This window comes from Chiloscyllium plagiosum, chromosome 7 (genome assembly GCF_004010195.1).
Source record: "Chiloscyllium plagiosum isolate BGI_BamShark_2017 chromosome 7, ASM401019v2, whole genome shotgun sequence".
NCBI lineage: Eukaryota > Metazoa > Chordata > Chondrichthyes > Orectolobiformes > Hemiscylliidae > Chiloscyllium > Chiloscyllium plagiosum.
Genome location: NC_057716.1, coordinates 90,252,535 through 90,269,755, shown reverse-complemented (window position 1 = coordinate 90,269,755; position 17,221 = coordinate 90,252,535). Strand labels below are relative to the sequence as shown.

General features: G+C 42.7%; 1 protein-coding gene across 6 annotated transcripts in view; it reads left to right on the top strand.

Moving 5' to 3' along the window:
- Nucleotides 1-17,221, top strand: part of gli2a (GLI family zinc finger 2a) — a 401,106-nt gene that overhangs the window by 325,134 nt on the left and 58,751 nt on the right. For all 6 annotated transcript variants that reach the window (XM_043694210.1, XM_043694206.1, XM_043694208.1 and 3 more), the window contains 3 exons: nucleotides 12,566-12,767; nucleotides 14,596-14,809; nucleotides 15,484-15,597. In XM_043694210.1, coding sequence (XP_043550145.1) covers nucleotides 12,566-12,767; nucleotides 14,596-14,809; nucleotides 15,484-15,597 — 530 coding nt within the window. The remainder of the gene's footprint in view (nucleotides 1-12,565; nucleotides 12,768-14,595; nucleotides 14,810-15,483; nucleotides 15,598-17,221) is intronic.

Sequence of the window (17,221 nt, the reverse complement as noted above, 5' to 3'; positions counted from 1 at the left end):
GTGGTGGGAAATTCTCGGTTGAGGAAGAAGGTGGACATTTAAGAGGGTCCCTTGTCAAATTGGCATCATCGGAACAGATGCATCAGAGATGAAGGAACTGGGAGACTGGAAGCAGGGTGTGAGGATGTACAGTTAAGATAACTGTGGGAGTCAGTGGGTTTGTAGTGGATATGGGTGACCAGCCTATCCTCAGAAATAGAAACAGATGTTCAGGAAGTGAAGGGAGGAATCACGGATAGACCAGGTGAAGGTGAGAGTGGGGTGGAAATTGGAAGTGAAACTGATTAACTTTCCCAATTCCAAACAAGAGAGGGAAATGGTTTTGGTATTATCGTTGATGTACCAGAGAAAGAGTTGTGGGTGAGGTCTGGGATAGGACTGGAACAAAGAATGTTCTATGTACCCTGCAAAGAGACAAGCATAGCTGAGGCCAATGCAGATACCCACAGCAATCCCTCTGACCTGAAGAAAATGAGAGGAGTTAAAGGGAAAGTTGTTCAGGGTGAGGACAAGTTCACCCAGGAGGAGGAGGGTGGTCGTGGGTGAGAACGATTCAGGCCTTTTGTCCAGGAAGAAGCAGAGAGCCCTGCGACCATCCGGGGGGTAATTGACTGTTCAGGAATTGCATGTCCATGGTGAAGAGGAGGCAAATGGAATCTGTGAACGGGGAGTTCTGAAACTGACATAAAGCACCAGAAGAATTGCAGATGTAAATGGCAAGGGACTGGACAAGGGGGAAAAAACATTTGAGTCAAGCTAGAAAGAGATGAGTTCCCGGAGCAGGAGCTGAAACAATGGGTGTGCCCGGGTGGTCCTGTTTGTCAATTAGGGGAAGGAGGTAGAAGTGAGCTTTGTGGTGTTAGGAGACTGTGGCGGGAGAAATCACCACATGAAACGAGATGAGTAAATGTTGTTATTTTGCTTCACTCTGGTCAGATTTTGGCTTTTCCTAATCAGCAGCTGTTTATTGACTGGTCTAACTGAGATGCTGCTAAGTGACAATTGGTGTAGGTGACTGGGTCAAATAATAAATCATCACGGAATGTAGCACACAGGGTAGTGGTGGAGAAGTGCTAAGAAAGTGTGCATGTTATGTGCATTGAATGCACCTTATTCCCTTATTTATAACAGTGTGGGTTAAACTTTCACCCACTCCTGAGACAACTTTCTTTCTCCCACACAGGTTAGAGCTTCAAGATCATTACATTACCCTTTCGTAAAGGGGAGTTCTGCTGTAAACCCAGTCTCCCCACACAGATAATTATCAAGCAACTAATGTATTCCTTGGGCATTCAAACAATAAAGTGCTTGCCTCTTTAAAATAATATGTGCTCTTTGCTCTTTATGTTTTTGAGGCATCTGGATTGCATCAGTCCCTCTTCCAGGAATTAGTCTGATCAGAAGTAACTTCATCTCAGCTTTTTGAACAGTCTATTTTGTCAGAAACCATAAACAACAAGTGGGTGTTGTTTTTTTCCTCATCAGTTCATCCAACTGTGCAGATGTATTGTTTGTTAGCCTTTCTGAACTACAGAAGTTGGGAGTTTAGTGCTATGTTGTCTGTCTATACGGGCACATTACCCTCAATGGACCTTTAACACACTATGCTGTGCAGTGGCTAGGGCATACCAGTTCCAGAAGAGTACATGCCCCTATATCAGGCCTGTTGTTAACAAGGAATCTGTGTGAAGTCCAGGCATGCAATCTGAGCAATTAATTGTCAACTGGCTCTAAAGAGATCGGGCAGTGGACTGACCTCCATGCTGGGAGTTTAGATCAGAGTGGTGCTGGAAAAGCACAGCAGGTCAGGCAACATCCTTGCTGGGAGCACTGTGTAGCTCAGGGCAAAGTGCAAAGTTAAAAAGCACCTGCGATCCATCTCATTGCATTTCACAAGCATTCAGCTGATGTTTCAAAATGTTCAAGCCCAAATTCTGGAAAGACCAAATGTAATGTTTTCAATGAATCAATGAGATTGCATCCTTTTAAAAGAAAAATCCCATATTTGGGTCATCTTATAGTCATTTGACTTCAGAGAGCTTCTGCAAATATCCCTGAAAACTTAATAATTGGCTAACTCTTGTCAAACACTTTTGAAATCAGAGATGTGACAATATAGTGAAGTTTTGAAAACTTTTACCGGATTCTAACAGCCCAATTCTACTTATAAAGGGAAGTCAACCTGAGTCTGAATGTATCTGCAACACTCGATGTGTGGTTTTATGAACCAGAATAGCTACAGATCTGTGTTTAAACAAACAAACTTAGAACCATTTCAAAAGTTGACTTGATTACCATAAATATATATTATTTCATTTGCTGTGAGTCCTTTCTTTCTCCATCTTTAAGATTCCTGCAATTGAACTTGTTAAGCGTTTTAAAGGGGTAAAAATTTGTCTTGCAAAATTATTGGATTGCTCGCTGTTATAAATCATCATAGTCCCAGTGGGCTGCTCTCACATTAGAGATAACCAGTGGTGAGTTTAACCTGAGGGTCACCATGCCTCAGGTGAGGGGGGGAGATTGAGAAGATAGAGCCTTTATGGTGACCTTGGCTGATGCAGGTATCAAACACACTGCATTGGTGTTACATGATATTACAAACCAGCTTCCCAGTCAGTTGAGCTAACTGACCCCTAATAGTTAATTCTGTTGTCTTCAGTAAAATTGAATTTTAGGGATTGCAAGTAACAGGCAACCAATGAATAGTGCTCCTCTTGTATCATCACTAACAACAAAGTTTTACACCACAGTCTTTATTGTGATATTGTATTTAGGTTCATGTTTTGAGTCTGTAGGCTATGTCTGTAGTTTTGGTCTATATTGTGAGTATGTTGTGTAAATTGTACTGTGGATCTTTATTGTGAGCCTGTGTTGTAAATCTATACTGTGGATCTATATTGTGAGCCTATAATACAAGTCTGTATTTTGGGTCCCTATTGTGAGTCTGTGTTGTAAGTCTATTCTTTGGGTCTGTGTTGTAAGCTTATAGTTTAGGAATGCAGTGTGAATCCAGACAGTTAATCTAAACTAGTCTGTACTGTGGATCTATGTTGTGAGTTTGCAGGTTAAGTGTGAATTGCGCAACAGCACTGAGTCCATATATTGTGTGTTTTAAGTAAGAATGATGTATTGAGAACAATACGAAAACTGCTCATGCAGTAGCACCATTAACATCAGAAAAAAGAAAAGATGTGTGTTTAATGTATGAGTAAGGCCTTTCATTGGAATGCAACCCAAACATAAAGTTGTCCTTTCCCTTCCAAATGCTGACTGGCCTTCAGAAGTAATTCAACGCTGTTGAGCTGATTCCCTATTTCTAGAATTTATTGCTTTTCACTTTATCAAGGTGATTGAGCCCAAGGTTTCCACTGCCGCCAACTGGATAGCGAAGTGTCCTAAAGACCAGTGTGACAGGGAGAATTAATCCTAGGTACGGGCTACAGAGACAGCAAACCTCAGCTTGACATTGCAGGACTGTGTCGAGCACCAGTCAAGCCAGTGTGAAAGCAAGTGTCTTTGTTGAACTGTGGAAACGTTAGCTACATTAGTAAACTTTGCTAAGCTCCATTCTCAGTGCGGAGCCTCAAACAACAGCTCTGCAATTTAGAGAACTTGGTTCAGAGGTTACTTTTCCTGACTCGTAGCTCTCTCAATATTTTACAGAAAAGTTCTAATGACTAAAACTTTCTGAAACATTGCAATTCACTTCTACTAACTTCTCAGTTCTTCAATGAATGTTCCCTTCGAGAGTGGAGCCTTGTACAATGTAATCTTTAATATATACCAATTGGGTCTGCAGATTCTGTGAACGAACTGCAGAACAACCCCCAGCAAAGCAACAAGAACATGACTGCAAATCTGAATCCTCCTGTATAAATGTGGTGGCACTTTGACAGAGTTACATACACATGTGCACACATTTATAGAGGTATTAGCAGCCTGATATTAGAATAATGCATTTAATATAAAGCTTCAACATTAGTCAAAAGATTCCCAATGGACATTCCATGGCTGAGATATAAATTAGAAGATCACTTTCAACTATTCAAACTTTGAGCTTATGAAACACTTGGCTATATTATCACATTGTAAATGTGTTCATAGCTCTATCCTATGTTCCTTCCCTGCCCCTCTCTCTATGATATTAATTATTGTGAAAGTGTGAGTGTTTACGCCACATATAAAAAGTGCTGATCTGATATCCTGACATGTGATCACGTCACCATTTCGTGACAAAATCTCATCACCAAGCGAGGAATACACTTCTCTCTCCCAGCTTATTTTTTCTGAATTGCATCAGCGCATGTTTTAATCTTAAGACGTTTTATCTTAACACCCATAGATTCAAGAGTCCTGAGTGTTCAGAAGCTGTGCAATGTTTTAAATATTTAATGGGTATTTACCTAATCCCCAGAAACGTTTGCATCAGTTTGTGCAATTTAATTGTGCAGATGTTGTCAGTAGAAATTAGAACATTATCAAAGCAAATTATTTTCTAGATTCGATTTCTCAAGTCGAAAAGTGCAAGCAAAAGCAGATGATATAGGTAAACATGTGCCTGGATTTTTCAGTTTACTGCGGTGTTTGCACATGTGTGTGTTTTGGCTTTTCACCACATTCTGACTGCTTTTTGAGTGACTTCCAAAGCTTCTCTGTCAACACGGCAGATTCTTTTCCTACTTGCAATCCAACTTGTCTGAAGCCAATCTGTGCAAAATATTTTCAGTGCCCAAGAGCAGACAGGCAATACAGAATTTCCAGAAAGATAAATGACAGTTCAGGAGTGAAGGGAAGGGCATGCCCCCTTTCCCATTCATTCTATCCCTCTCTCTATCTTATCTCCTGCACCCCTCCCCCTCAAAACAGATAACATAGTGGAGAAGGAAAGCCGTTGTGTAAGTAAATTTTAGGGAAAGCATTAGAAGTGAGAAGGTGCAGAGTGGAATATGAACCACCTGCAGTTTTCTGAAAGGAAAGCCGAGCAGGGCAGACGAACCCGTGGAGACACAAAACATGTTGTGAAGAATCTGACGGCGCCCGTCTGAGACCACGCAAATGTGCGCGTACCCATCAGGGCACATCCAGCAGCCCCTGGCCAGCTGTACCAGCTGCAGAGGCTGGCTGGGATCCTAATCCCAAATCCCTCCAATCAGGATTAGGTGCGAACTTTAGTCGAATCAGGGGTGGCTCACATGTGTAAATGGAGCCGTTGCTTCCTTCCATCCAGCTCCTAATTACTTGAGAATGACTTGTAACCACAGGTAGCAGAGAACACTTCTTTCCAGTTGTTTTTGCTATCTTGTAACTCTGTTCTGCTGAGACTTGCTGCTGGAGTGAAGTGAATAAAACCTTTTATCCGACTGCGAACTGAGATTCTCCCTCTTTTTGCCTGAGTCCATCAGATTCTGCCTCTGAATTGTATTGCTTCCATCTTCCATTCATTTACTGGTTTTTGACACTGCCTGGATCATTTATACTGCGGAGACAAGAATGGTCCAGATTACATTGTGCTCCAACTTATGCTGAGCTGGGCCTGGCTGATAACTGGCTGGACACAGAATTCTCCAGGTTAGAGATGGGAAAAGACAGACCCACACTCCTGAATTTCAGTTGGGCAGGTCCCATTTCCCTTCAGTCTATCCCCATTCCCACCGCTCCGTTAGTGGGTTGCACGGTGGCACAGTGGTTAGCACTGCTGCCTCACAGCTCCAGAGACCTGGGTTCAATTCCCGCCTCAGGTGACTGACTGTGTGGAGTTTGCACATTCTCCCCGTGTCTGCGTGGGTTTCCTCCGGGTGCTCCGGTTTCCTCCCACAGTGGGGCGGTGTGGACTTGTTGGGCCGAAGGGCCTGTTTCCACACTGTAGGTAATCTAATCTAATCAATCGCAATGATGTGATTCAGACTGCAATGGAAATGGCCCTTAATGACACAAGCTGAGGAATGGAATTCGCTCTCCTCTCTCATGGCTTACTGACTGAAGGCCATCCTCCTACTGCTGCCTTTGCCATCTGAAGAAGGACGTTCTGGCGTTGAGGGATGGGGGTGTGGAACTGGCCTTCTCCTGCTCCAGCTTTTGGTGTTTCTGTGTTTAGAACCATGTGCCTGCTGCGCTTTCCTTGTGAGCTGGACTTCCCACCACTTTAAGGCCGCTGACAGCCACACATCATGGCTTACTGACTGAAGGCCATCCTCCTACTGCTGCCTTTGCCATCTGAAGAAGGACGTTCTGGCGTTGAGGGATGGGGGTGTGGAACTGGCCTTCTCCTGCTCCAGTTTTTGGTGTTTCTGTGTTTAGAACCATGTGCCTGCTGCGCTTACCTTGTGAGCTGGACTTCCCACCACTTTAAGGCCGCTGATAGCCACACATATGTACTTCCCCGCCCAACCCCCCCACTCCACACGTCCTTTATCTTTCTCAAGATTCACCTGAGGCCACTTGCAACCGGACAGGCAGCCCGACCCCGCCAAAATCCAAACTGTTTGTCAGGGCATGACAGCCAGCTACTGATCATTGCAATGAGGCCTGACGCTCGATTTCAAGCCAGTCTTGGGCTTCCATCAAATTCTGGCCCAGGCAAATTCCCATCCGCTGTCGGGAACATAGGGATTAGGAATGGGAGCACGTAGTTCAGCCCCTTGAGCCCATGCTGCCATTCACATGATCATAGCTGATCTTATCCTGGTCTCACCTTCACTTTCCTGCCTGCTCTCCAAGGCACTTTATCCCCCTTTTCCTCAGATACATTTCTATTTCTTTCTTGAATCTGTTGTTTGATTCTGACTCCACTGCACTCTGGGACAGTGCGTGCCACAGATTCACAACCCTCTGAGAGCAGTAGTTTCACCACATCTCAGTTTTGAACCTACCCCCTCTCACCTATATGACCACTCCCCCACCATCACCACGTTTTTCTCTTCCTCCAATCCTTTAAATGACAAACATAACTTCGGAGCTTCCCACATCTTGTGATATATAAGACCATTGGATAACTCAGCAGAAGTAGGCTTTTTAGCCCATTGAGTCTCCTCTACCATTTAACACAATCATAGCTGAACTTCAACCTTGACTCTAGTTCCCTTTTTTTACCCCGTAACCCTCGATTCCCCTACTGATTAAAAATCTGATTTCCTCAGACTTGAATATGCTTAAGGGGGGAAAGCAGGAACAAGTACTGAGTCAGATGATGAGCCATGATCATATTGAACAGTGGAGCAAGCTCCAATGACCTACTTCTTTCCCTATTGACAATGCTCCTATATTTAATGACTCAGCCCCAACAGCTGTCTGTAGTGAAGAATTCGACAGACTCATTATCCATTGAGAGGAGAAAGCGCTCTGCAAGAGGCAGAAAAATGGTCTGCAGAGGTTAAAGAAGGCAGCTGACCGCCAGCTTTTCAAGGGGTACGAGGAATGGACAATAAATACTGGCCCAGCCAGTGGCATCAATATTACATGAATAAATAAAGAATAGCACTTGCTTGTATCTGTTTCACCTGGAACAAATCTATCGCTACTCTCTATCAAACATGGTGAAACAGGAGACCCTCCTACTCTTATTGCTTGTTGTAGACAGAATTTACAGACTGATAATCAGCCTGTCTGACCAGACTACAAGCACACCTTTTCTGACGGTTGAGCCGAGGCATGGGGCTCAAACCTGGAGTTTCTGGCTCAGAGGTAGGGCTGCTACTCACTGAGCCACAAGGACCTCCTGACCATTAAAACTTGACAATATCAACAAATAGCTAAACACCTTTTATGAATGTTATGGGCTTCAACAGGAGGTCCCACCCAAGAAGTTAATCTAACTTCCTCTCGGACTGATTCGCTGTGAATCTCCAGTATTCCGCATGTCAGAATTCCAGCTCTAGCAGTTCTCCTTTCATAAACTACGGTTCCTTGTCCTCCTGTCTGAATAGACGTAGTATTTAAAGTCTCTGCACTGTAATGGCTTGAGACTTTCAGAGGCCCCAAAGACCAAAATTAGAAGAGACAGAAATGAAATGCCTGTTACTCGTTATGTATTGGAAAGGTCCCAGACCAGTCTACTAAACATGACATTCTTCAACAGAGCTTTACAGATTAGGTTTACATTTGCTCAGCCGACCAGCAGACACACCAATAAACTTGAGCTGGTAGTGGACGTCACACCAATGCCTGCAAATTAATGGGGGCCAATGTCTGAGCAGTCATCATAGACATAAATCACGGGAAATGGGGGGAGAAATGAGTACAAGGCTTTTCTTTCTATTTAGTAATTTATCATGGGAAGTGGCACATTAATAAACACAGGTCCCCTGAGGTGAGGGGATAACAGAGATAAATACGACTGCCAAATCTAACTTGCATCTCCAAGCCCATAGAAAGCAGGGGACTGTGGGAATGCAAATTGAGGTAATATAAAGCTTGTGTGTTTCTCTTATACACATTTTCAGACTTTCTATTTATTTCGAAACAGTAATAATCTGGTCGTTCCCACAATCCCTGGTATTTCAGCACACTGCATCCCAGCAGCTTAGTTCTGCTGCATACTTAACTATTTAAGTGTAATTTTCTATTGATTGGCAAAAGCACCAGAAGGGAAATGAGGGGAATTGTTTTCCTTTAAGCGGAAAGTTGGTGCAATCAGGAAGCACTGCCTGAAAGGGCGATGGACAAAGACTCAGTAGTAGTTTTCAGTCGAGGTTTGGATATATACTTGGAAAGGAAGTATACACAGAAATATGGGAAATGGTAAGGAGTGGGGCTGCAAGATACAGGGGAATATCTCCATCAGCAAATACCCCTCCTAATCACACACAATCCTGACTTGGAAGTATATCGATATTCCTTCTGCATTGCGGGTCAAAATCCTGGAGCTCCCTATCTAATGGAATTATAGGTATCCCTATTCACCAAGGACTGCAGTGGTTCAAGAAGGCAGTCATTACCAGCACCTTCTCAAGAGCAGTTTGCCAAGGCTACGACCTATGCACAAATGAAAGAAAATTGAGTGAGCTCCTTTAAAGGAAATAAGATCCATTGGTATTGTTTCATCCTGTGAATTGCAAGAGCATTATTTTCATTGGAAATGTTCAACTAATCTTAACACTGGTTTGCTTATGAACATGATTACAGTTCTTGAAAACGTTGCAATGCATTGTGACATTTGGGCAAACAATAAAGTGTTTGCCAAGTGTTTTATTTCACAGTAACACTTCAAATACTTCAGACTTATTTAAGAACCAGATTTGCTGCTCATCTCTGATTGTGTTTAAAAAAAAGAATCAATTGAAAAGTCTTAATATATCAGGTGAGGTCTTATCCTTAAAAATAGGGTGAGCTGTGAAATTTGTTTCACTAATGGAAGGCTCTGCGATACTCTACAGACTGCCTTGCTGGTGGTGTTAATGAATTTGAAATAAATTGATTAATTCCTGCAATAAACAGCAGAGGAATGTCGCAAATGCTATCTCATGAACAATACAGAAGCGATTGATACAAAGTGCATAATCCATTATATTTTTGCGTGTGAATTAAGAAATATTTTCATATATCAGAACAATGTGCTGCCTCTTGGAAAGTTCCTCGCGTCGGGGAGCCCAAAACTAGAGGCCATAGGTTTAAGGTGAGAGAGGAGAGATTTAAAAGGGACATGAGGGGCAAGGTTTTCATGCAGAGGGTGGTGCATGGATGGATCAATCTGCCAGATGAAGTGGTGGAAGCAGGTACAATTACAATATTTAAATAGCATCCGGATGGGTACATGAAGAGAAAGGGTTTAGAGGCAAATGGGACTGGGTCAGACTGGGGTATCAGGTCGGCACGGATGAGTTGGACTGAAGGGTTTGTTTCCTGTATGACTCTACTGCGTTTCTCAGAGACAGGCAGAAACACCCAGTCCAACTGAGCTGTTCAGATTTCCAAAAGGATTCAAACAGCATATACAAGAGTTAGATTGAATTTGTTGAAAAAGAAATCTTCAAGACCTCGACATCTGAGGATGAGAGAATCAGATTTGAATTCACAGATCTAATTTTCACAAAGATTTGACTGGCTTCATTGCAAGCTTCCTCTTACCACTACTATATTTGGCACTGAGTGGATCGTTCATACAAAAAGCCACTGCAGATCCGATGGGCTGAATGGCCTCCTTTTGCACTTTAACAACTTTAGATTCGATGTGTTATATCACCTTGCCCCAACCCAGGTCAGGTTATTCTCTGTATAGTACAGGGTGTCTTTTTCAGTGTCTGATTCAGTTCCAGCCCTTGCACACAGACAGCTATCATGACAGGTACTGGTAAATGTTCAAACATGCATGCCTGACAAAGAATTGCTGTTACACTTAGTTAAGTTTCTATCATTTGCTGAGCACAGTTAGCCTGGCATAGACTGATTCCTAACCATGAAGATAATCAAGAGTTATGGGAAAAAGACAGAAAAGTGGAGTTGAAGATTATCAAAGCAGCCACGACCTACCTCATTGAGTGACCTACTTCAGCTCCTACGTCTTATATTTTTTGTATAAATATTGGGCTGATGACTTTGTGTAAGCAAATTTTTCTTAGCGAGTTAAACACTTGCCCATTGCTTCCTGCAGAGCAACTTCAGCAATTTCACACATACCGAGGGTTTACTGTTGATATAGAGATCGCCTGAAAAGAGTGACCTTCATGTGCAGCCAATATGAAACTTACCTCTGGCAGCCAAAGGGCTTTTAATCTGTTAATGGTATCTAAAACCTACCCATCAGCTCTTTTAAATGTTACCACTATTTGCAACACACAAATTGGTCTCCTGAATACAATTGGCAACTCCCTGGAACCACTGCTCATATGTGCAGTTCTCAAATGTACAATGCCCTGTAGATGTAGCCATGTTGTCTAAGCCTTGCCAGTCCTGTCATATTTGGAAGTTATTGGATGTGTGGATGGCACAATTGGAGCTAATTAAAATCACCAGGAAACTCAGTGGACAACTTGGGGGAGGTGAAGAGAAGTAAGAGGAGGGAAAAAGAGAAAGTTGCAGTACGTGAGAGCGTAGGAGAGAACAACACAATCTGATGTAAGACAAAGAACTCAGGATGCTAGATATTTGAAAAAACAATTTCCAAAAATGCTGAAGAAACTCAGCAACTGTGGAGAGAGAGAGAAATAAAGTTAACATTTCAAGTTGAGTCTGGAAATTCTGAAGAAGGGTCACTGTTTTCTCTCTGCATAGATGCTGCTAGATCAACCGAGTTTCTCCATGAGTTTCTGCCTGTGTTTGCTACACAATCTGGCAGATGGAAATAGTGTAGGAACAACAAACACTGGAGCAAACTGTGAAAAAGAGAGAGGGAAGGAAAGTGAGAGAAATCATAGAATCCCTATAGTGTGGAAACAGGCCCTTCAGTCCAACAAGTCCACATCGACCCTCCGAAGTGTATCCCATCCAAACCAGTTCACCTCACCTGCACATCTTTGGAGAAACGGAGGAAAAGGAAGGAAAGAGAGAAAAATAAAATTGGGAAAGGAGGGAGAGGAAAACCAAAACTCTAGAAAGGAGGAATGGGTGAATAAACTGAAGGGAGGGAGCGCTTGTGTCTGTTGTGATAAGGGTTGCTGCATTAAGTGCTTTATTCCTCGAAAAGATATGTTAAAGCTTTTCTCTCAGGATAGTGCTCACTTCACTGAAACTAGCTTTCAGAAATAGGCTGTTGGAGTTTGTTTCATTTTGATTTATACATATTATTTTTATAACCTGCTGTGTGTTGTATATTGTCAGAAGGTAGCACAAAATCTTTAATTCTGAGCTACTTATATCAATGATGTTTTTGTTGAATCAGTGGAGCAGATTTGAATGTTACTAACTGTAATTAATAAAAAATAGAAACTTTCTGCTTATTGTTTTTAATTCAAAATAAGTGAACCTTGAACTATTCTAATTTTTATTCACCTGACAAAACTATATGCCAGAAAAAAGATATGCCATAACTTTGGCAAACAGTGTGTAGACATCAGATGGTGCAATATCTGCTGAATAATTTGGATAGCAGAGCGATGTGATTGAGTGTCATAGCTAATTGAGTGGCACATGATCAAATTTCCAGGAATGCACCAGGCTCGAGTTGGCAACCCTAACATTGGGTGTTTGCTGAACAGTATTTGTGTCAGTATATTAAATTGTGTCAATCACAGAGTTTTGCTTTCGATGCTCAAAAAATGGCACAGCGGCATGCTTAATTGCTGGTGTTCCCTTGTCTCTCTTTTAAGAATTCATGCACATCACATGGATCAAGTGCAGTGTAATTAGTGTGTAAAAATACCAAAAAAATGACTCCGGTCCAATGTGCTCTGTACCAAAGATTTAGAAGGAAGCATTCACCCTTCTGAAATTAAAGTTTAATTTCTTTTAAGCTCACTGTGTGTGACTTGGACGACATGTCAACATTTGACAAAACTGGAATAACCTCTGGTTGCCAATTACACTGAGAAAAATGATTAAAGTTCAGATTTATGAAACAAGGTGTCACAGTTGATAAACACTTCAGTTTTTTTCAGCCTGTCACTGAAGTTGTCCACTGTCTGTTTCTCAGTCTCAAGATTCTCGAGTCCTCGGCCAGCTGCAAGAATGAGCAGAAAGCGGGCCCTGTCTATCTCGCCGCTGTCTGACGCCAGCATCGACCTGCAGACTATGATCAGGACATCCCCCAACTCTCTGGTGGCCTACATCAACAACTCCCGAAGCAGCTCCGCAGCCAGTGGTTCATACGGGCATCTGTCAGCTGGTGCTATCAGGTGAGGCATTCACTTTGCCGAGGAGGCCCTGCTTTACCTGTTGACCAATTCTAATTGAGGCTAGACGGTTCGTCTGTGGGGTAATTCGTGCATGGCCTTCAAGTCTTGATGAGTGATTGTCATGCTGTCTGCATTCCGGTCAGACACAGCTCTCAGCAGCACTTCCATAATTAAAGTCAGCGTATTGGATGGCTGACTGGCAAGTGCTGATTAGCAGGGGTCGTAAGTTCAATGTGCAGTTCTTTCCCAATGGCCCTGAACTTTCTTGAATGTATATTAAGCTGCTATGTAATTGAGTTATTAGGAATGTCCAGCGATTCAGATCATTGAGCTGACAGAGATCCACACTTTGCAGTTGTCTCGCTCATTGTATTTCACCATATAATAGGCCACATTAGATGCGAACGTTTAAATTCCTGGCCCAGGTTTACAGAGAAACTAACCCGTTTATTTATAAGTCCAACTGATGTTTCTGCTCAAGTCATGGGGAGTAATGTTTGATCCAAATTCTTTAAGCATTAAGAAGGGCTTATGCCCGAAACGTCGATTCTCCTGTTCCTTGGATGCTGCCTGACCTGCTGCGCTTTTCCAGCAACACATTTTCAGCTCTTTAAGCATTTAGTCAACAAAACAGCAACAGGACCTTTCTAGCATAACAAACTTCCACTATGTCAAAAACCAAGTTGCAGAAGATTGAATCGTGAGAATAAATGTACTTTCAAAGAATCACACTTCCATATTTGTATAAAAAAATTCAGAATAAATATCCCAACAACTGTATTGACACTGATTTGAATCTCCTTTATTTGAATATCCTTTATTGGGCCTAGGTCATGGGCAACAGAAATCACAGGCACAATTTACTACTTGCCCATCGGCGAGTTTGGAATCAACGGGGGCGTTTAATCACGTGGGAGGTGTACAGGAGAAGATTCCACTACCTCCCTGCCTGATTCCAACAATGCTGATGTTCCAACCACAGCAGGTGGGGGAGTTACCACACAGGAGCCTGAAACACAAGCCTGGGTTTCCTCACTCAAACACACTCAAGGCATGATTGAGGCAGCCGGCAACCAATGAAAGAGCTGGGGTGTGTACCTGCTGAGAGGCTGTGTGCTGCCCTTTCTTCCTACCATTCCCCCTGCCCAGTTCAGTAATGATCTCCCGCCCTCACTCCCCTGTGGCATCCACTTGGTAAGTGACCTTCCAAGGTTTGTAGATAGTAAGGAGCTAATTGGACAGCAACTCTGTGTTTGGAGGGAGATGGGCAATAGACAGATGGGGTAGGAGAGGGGGGGCAGTGGGGTGTTGTGGGAGGAGGTCAATGGGCCTGTCCACCCTCAGGTCCGAACACTCAGAGGGCACATCTTGGCCAGTTAGATGCCTAATTCTAGTGGCTCTTCCCCAACTGTGGAGACACGAGTCTGCCACTGGGCTCTGCAAAAACCTATTGCCAACATTGAAGTCCACCTGAGTCTATTTTGCCACAGAATAGTGTATATGGGGTTTCTAAAAGTCTGGGTCAGAAAACGGTTAATGGAAGGATAAAAAGATAATCCAAAATTGTTTCTTGAAAAAGAAATTGGTTGATTAACTATAGCAGATATCATTGAAATTGTTGATTAAATCTGTTTGACACTTTAAGATATTTTAAGGTCAACTGGAAACCAAAGGAGGTGATGGAATTTCCTTAAGAGAAGACTGACCCTTTTTTTGCAGCATATTATTCTTGGTTGCTTGCAGTGTTTATAGTGCTGCGTGTTCCAATGTTTATTTAAACAAAAGAAATCTGAATCTTTTTTCAAATTCTGGTACTGTTTGATTTCAGCCCAGCGTTCAGTTTTCCTCACCCCATCAACCCAGTGACATTCCAAATGCACCAGCAGATACTGAACCAGCAACGCAGCCTGAACTCAGCATTTGGCCACACTCCGCCCCTTATACAGCCATCACCAACGTTCGCTCCACGACAGCACATGTCCAGTACCTCGGCTGTTTTGCCACCCAGTCAGGCCAATAATGCGTCATCTGAAACGTCCCAGGTAAGGGCAGGATTCTTGTTGTGGTGCTGTGGGCGGCATCTTTCAATGCAAAGGGTGAGAGAGGAATGCGACGGCGAGGGAATATGGGTTAGCACATTGTGCTATGACCTCAGGGGAGCTGGACTCCAAACTAGTACAAACTGATATTTGTCTTTTTTTCCACTGACTGCCTCAACACAGTTCTCCATGAATGTGGAAAATGTCTCATGACTTTGACTCTATTTAACGCTGGGTTAATGTTCACTCAGGGAGCCCACGAGGTTGGCTCGTGTAGGAAATGGAAATGTCACAGGTCGTGTTAGGAGTGGTCTTCAAGTTTTACAGAGAGGATAAAATGACGAGTTGAGCATTAGGTCTTCTGTTCCACTTCTAACCTGCTTTGTACCTCATACCACCATCACCCAGCCCCTAACATTGGTAAATCTTCAAATGCTAAGTACATCATCCACTGCCTCTTCACCTGCAACCTCACATCCCCTCCATTATCAGTAAAGACCCATTTATGTTTTGACCTTATCTAGAAAAAAGATAATACTAAAAAGAAATTGATTTGGGAAACACGACACTGAAATAAAGAGGATAACCTTAAAGAGAGCAGACTTGGCTGTGTTCATATGTTTGCACCGTTGGGTTGAATTCTTTCTTCTAACCAAGGCTCGGTTTTTATTCTGTAGAGCAAGCTGAGTGGTGAGTCTGCTGTGAGCAGCACTGTTGATCCAATGATCAACAAACGCACCAAGGTTAAAACTGAGGTGGAGGGACCCCGGGCTATCTCTCCAAACACTGAGGTGAGTGAATAAGAACCTGTGTCTTTTTCTGCTGTTTAGTAAAACCTGAGCAAAGTTAATATGAGTCAGCCAGGACACAACATGAAAACAGGTTATATAGTCCACCTGGTCACTGCTGGTGTTCATGCTTCTCATGACTCTCTCTTAAATTACTTCACCCAATCCTATCAGCATATTTTTCTATTGCCTTCCTCCCTCACATTTACTAGACTCTTTAAATGCATCAATCTATTCCCCTCAATCCGCCTCATTTCACATTCCGATCACTCTCTGAGTAAAGGCGTTCTTCCTGAATTCACTGTTAGATTTATGAGTGACTATCATGTAGTTAAGACCCCTAGTTTTGGTCTCCACGAGAGTGAAATAATTCAACAAGTTCCTGATGCTGGCTTTTTATTTCCCATTTGTTAAAACTGAATCCAAGTTCAAACAGCCTGTAATCTCTGGATGAGTGCTGAGGGCCTTCTGAGCACAGATCTAGCAGTACAACCACAACAATACCGAACCCCCAATTTTCTGTCTTCTTTGTCTGCCACACTTGAAAAGGTACATCAGTGATAAATGTGATGCTTGATAATAGAACATAGAATAGCACAGCACAGGAACGGGCCCTTCAACTCATGATGCTGTGCCAAACATGACACCAAATTAAACTAATCCCTTCTGTCTGCCCTGGGTCTATATCCCTACATAAATGTTGATGTTCATGGCAGTTTCTAAATCAACATAGGAAATAATGTAAAGTCACATGCAAGTGACAACACAGGAGCCGTTGACTTGTAGCGTTATCTTCAGTTTGGGAAAATGTTCACACAACTTGTATTACATAATGTGACGGTATTGATGTTGTCATCACATTCCTCCTCCCCAACCCTGCCATCCCCAACGCATTATTTCTATTTTTACCCATACCTGTCTTTTGGGAGAGAGTTAATGTCTTATCAATTATTTTGCCCCTTCAATGCCTGTAAAATTATCGCCATGATGTCGAGGAGTTGGTGTTGAATTGGTGTGGACAAAGTTAAAAATCACACAGCGCCAGGTTGTAGCCCGACAGGTTTATTTGCAAGCACTAGCTTGTGGAGCGCTGCCCCTTCATCAGGGAGCTGTGAAGACAGCTACCTGTGGAGACCGCTACCTGATGAAGGAGCAGCGCTCCAAAAGCTAGTGCTTCCAAATAAACCTGTCGGGCTACAACCTGGCGCTGTGTGATTTTTAACTTTGTAAAATGATCAACAGATCAACCATGATCTCATTGAATAGTAGAACAGGCTCAACGGGCTAAACGGCCGAACATATTCCTAGTGCAAAGAAAAAGTCTTTCATTTCAAAATAAACTATTGAAAAATACGATTACCCATACTGCTACTGGAATAAAAGTAGAATGTTGTCTGGGATTAAGTAGTTAAAATGTCATTTTCTTTGACCTGCAGAAAAAGTGATCATGGAATTTATTCGCATTCAAGAAAAACTTCAATCGAGATACAAAAACTAAATTGTGGCTGGTTTGTGACAGAAAGACAATATTATGTGCGAATAGGCACCTTACACTTTCCTTTAATACAACTGTTCAGCTACAAATGCTCATTAACTCAGATCCTAGTAATGCCTCCAGTGTTGGACT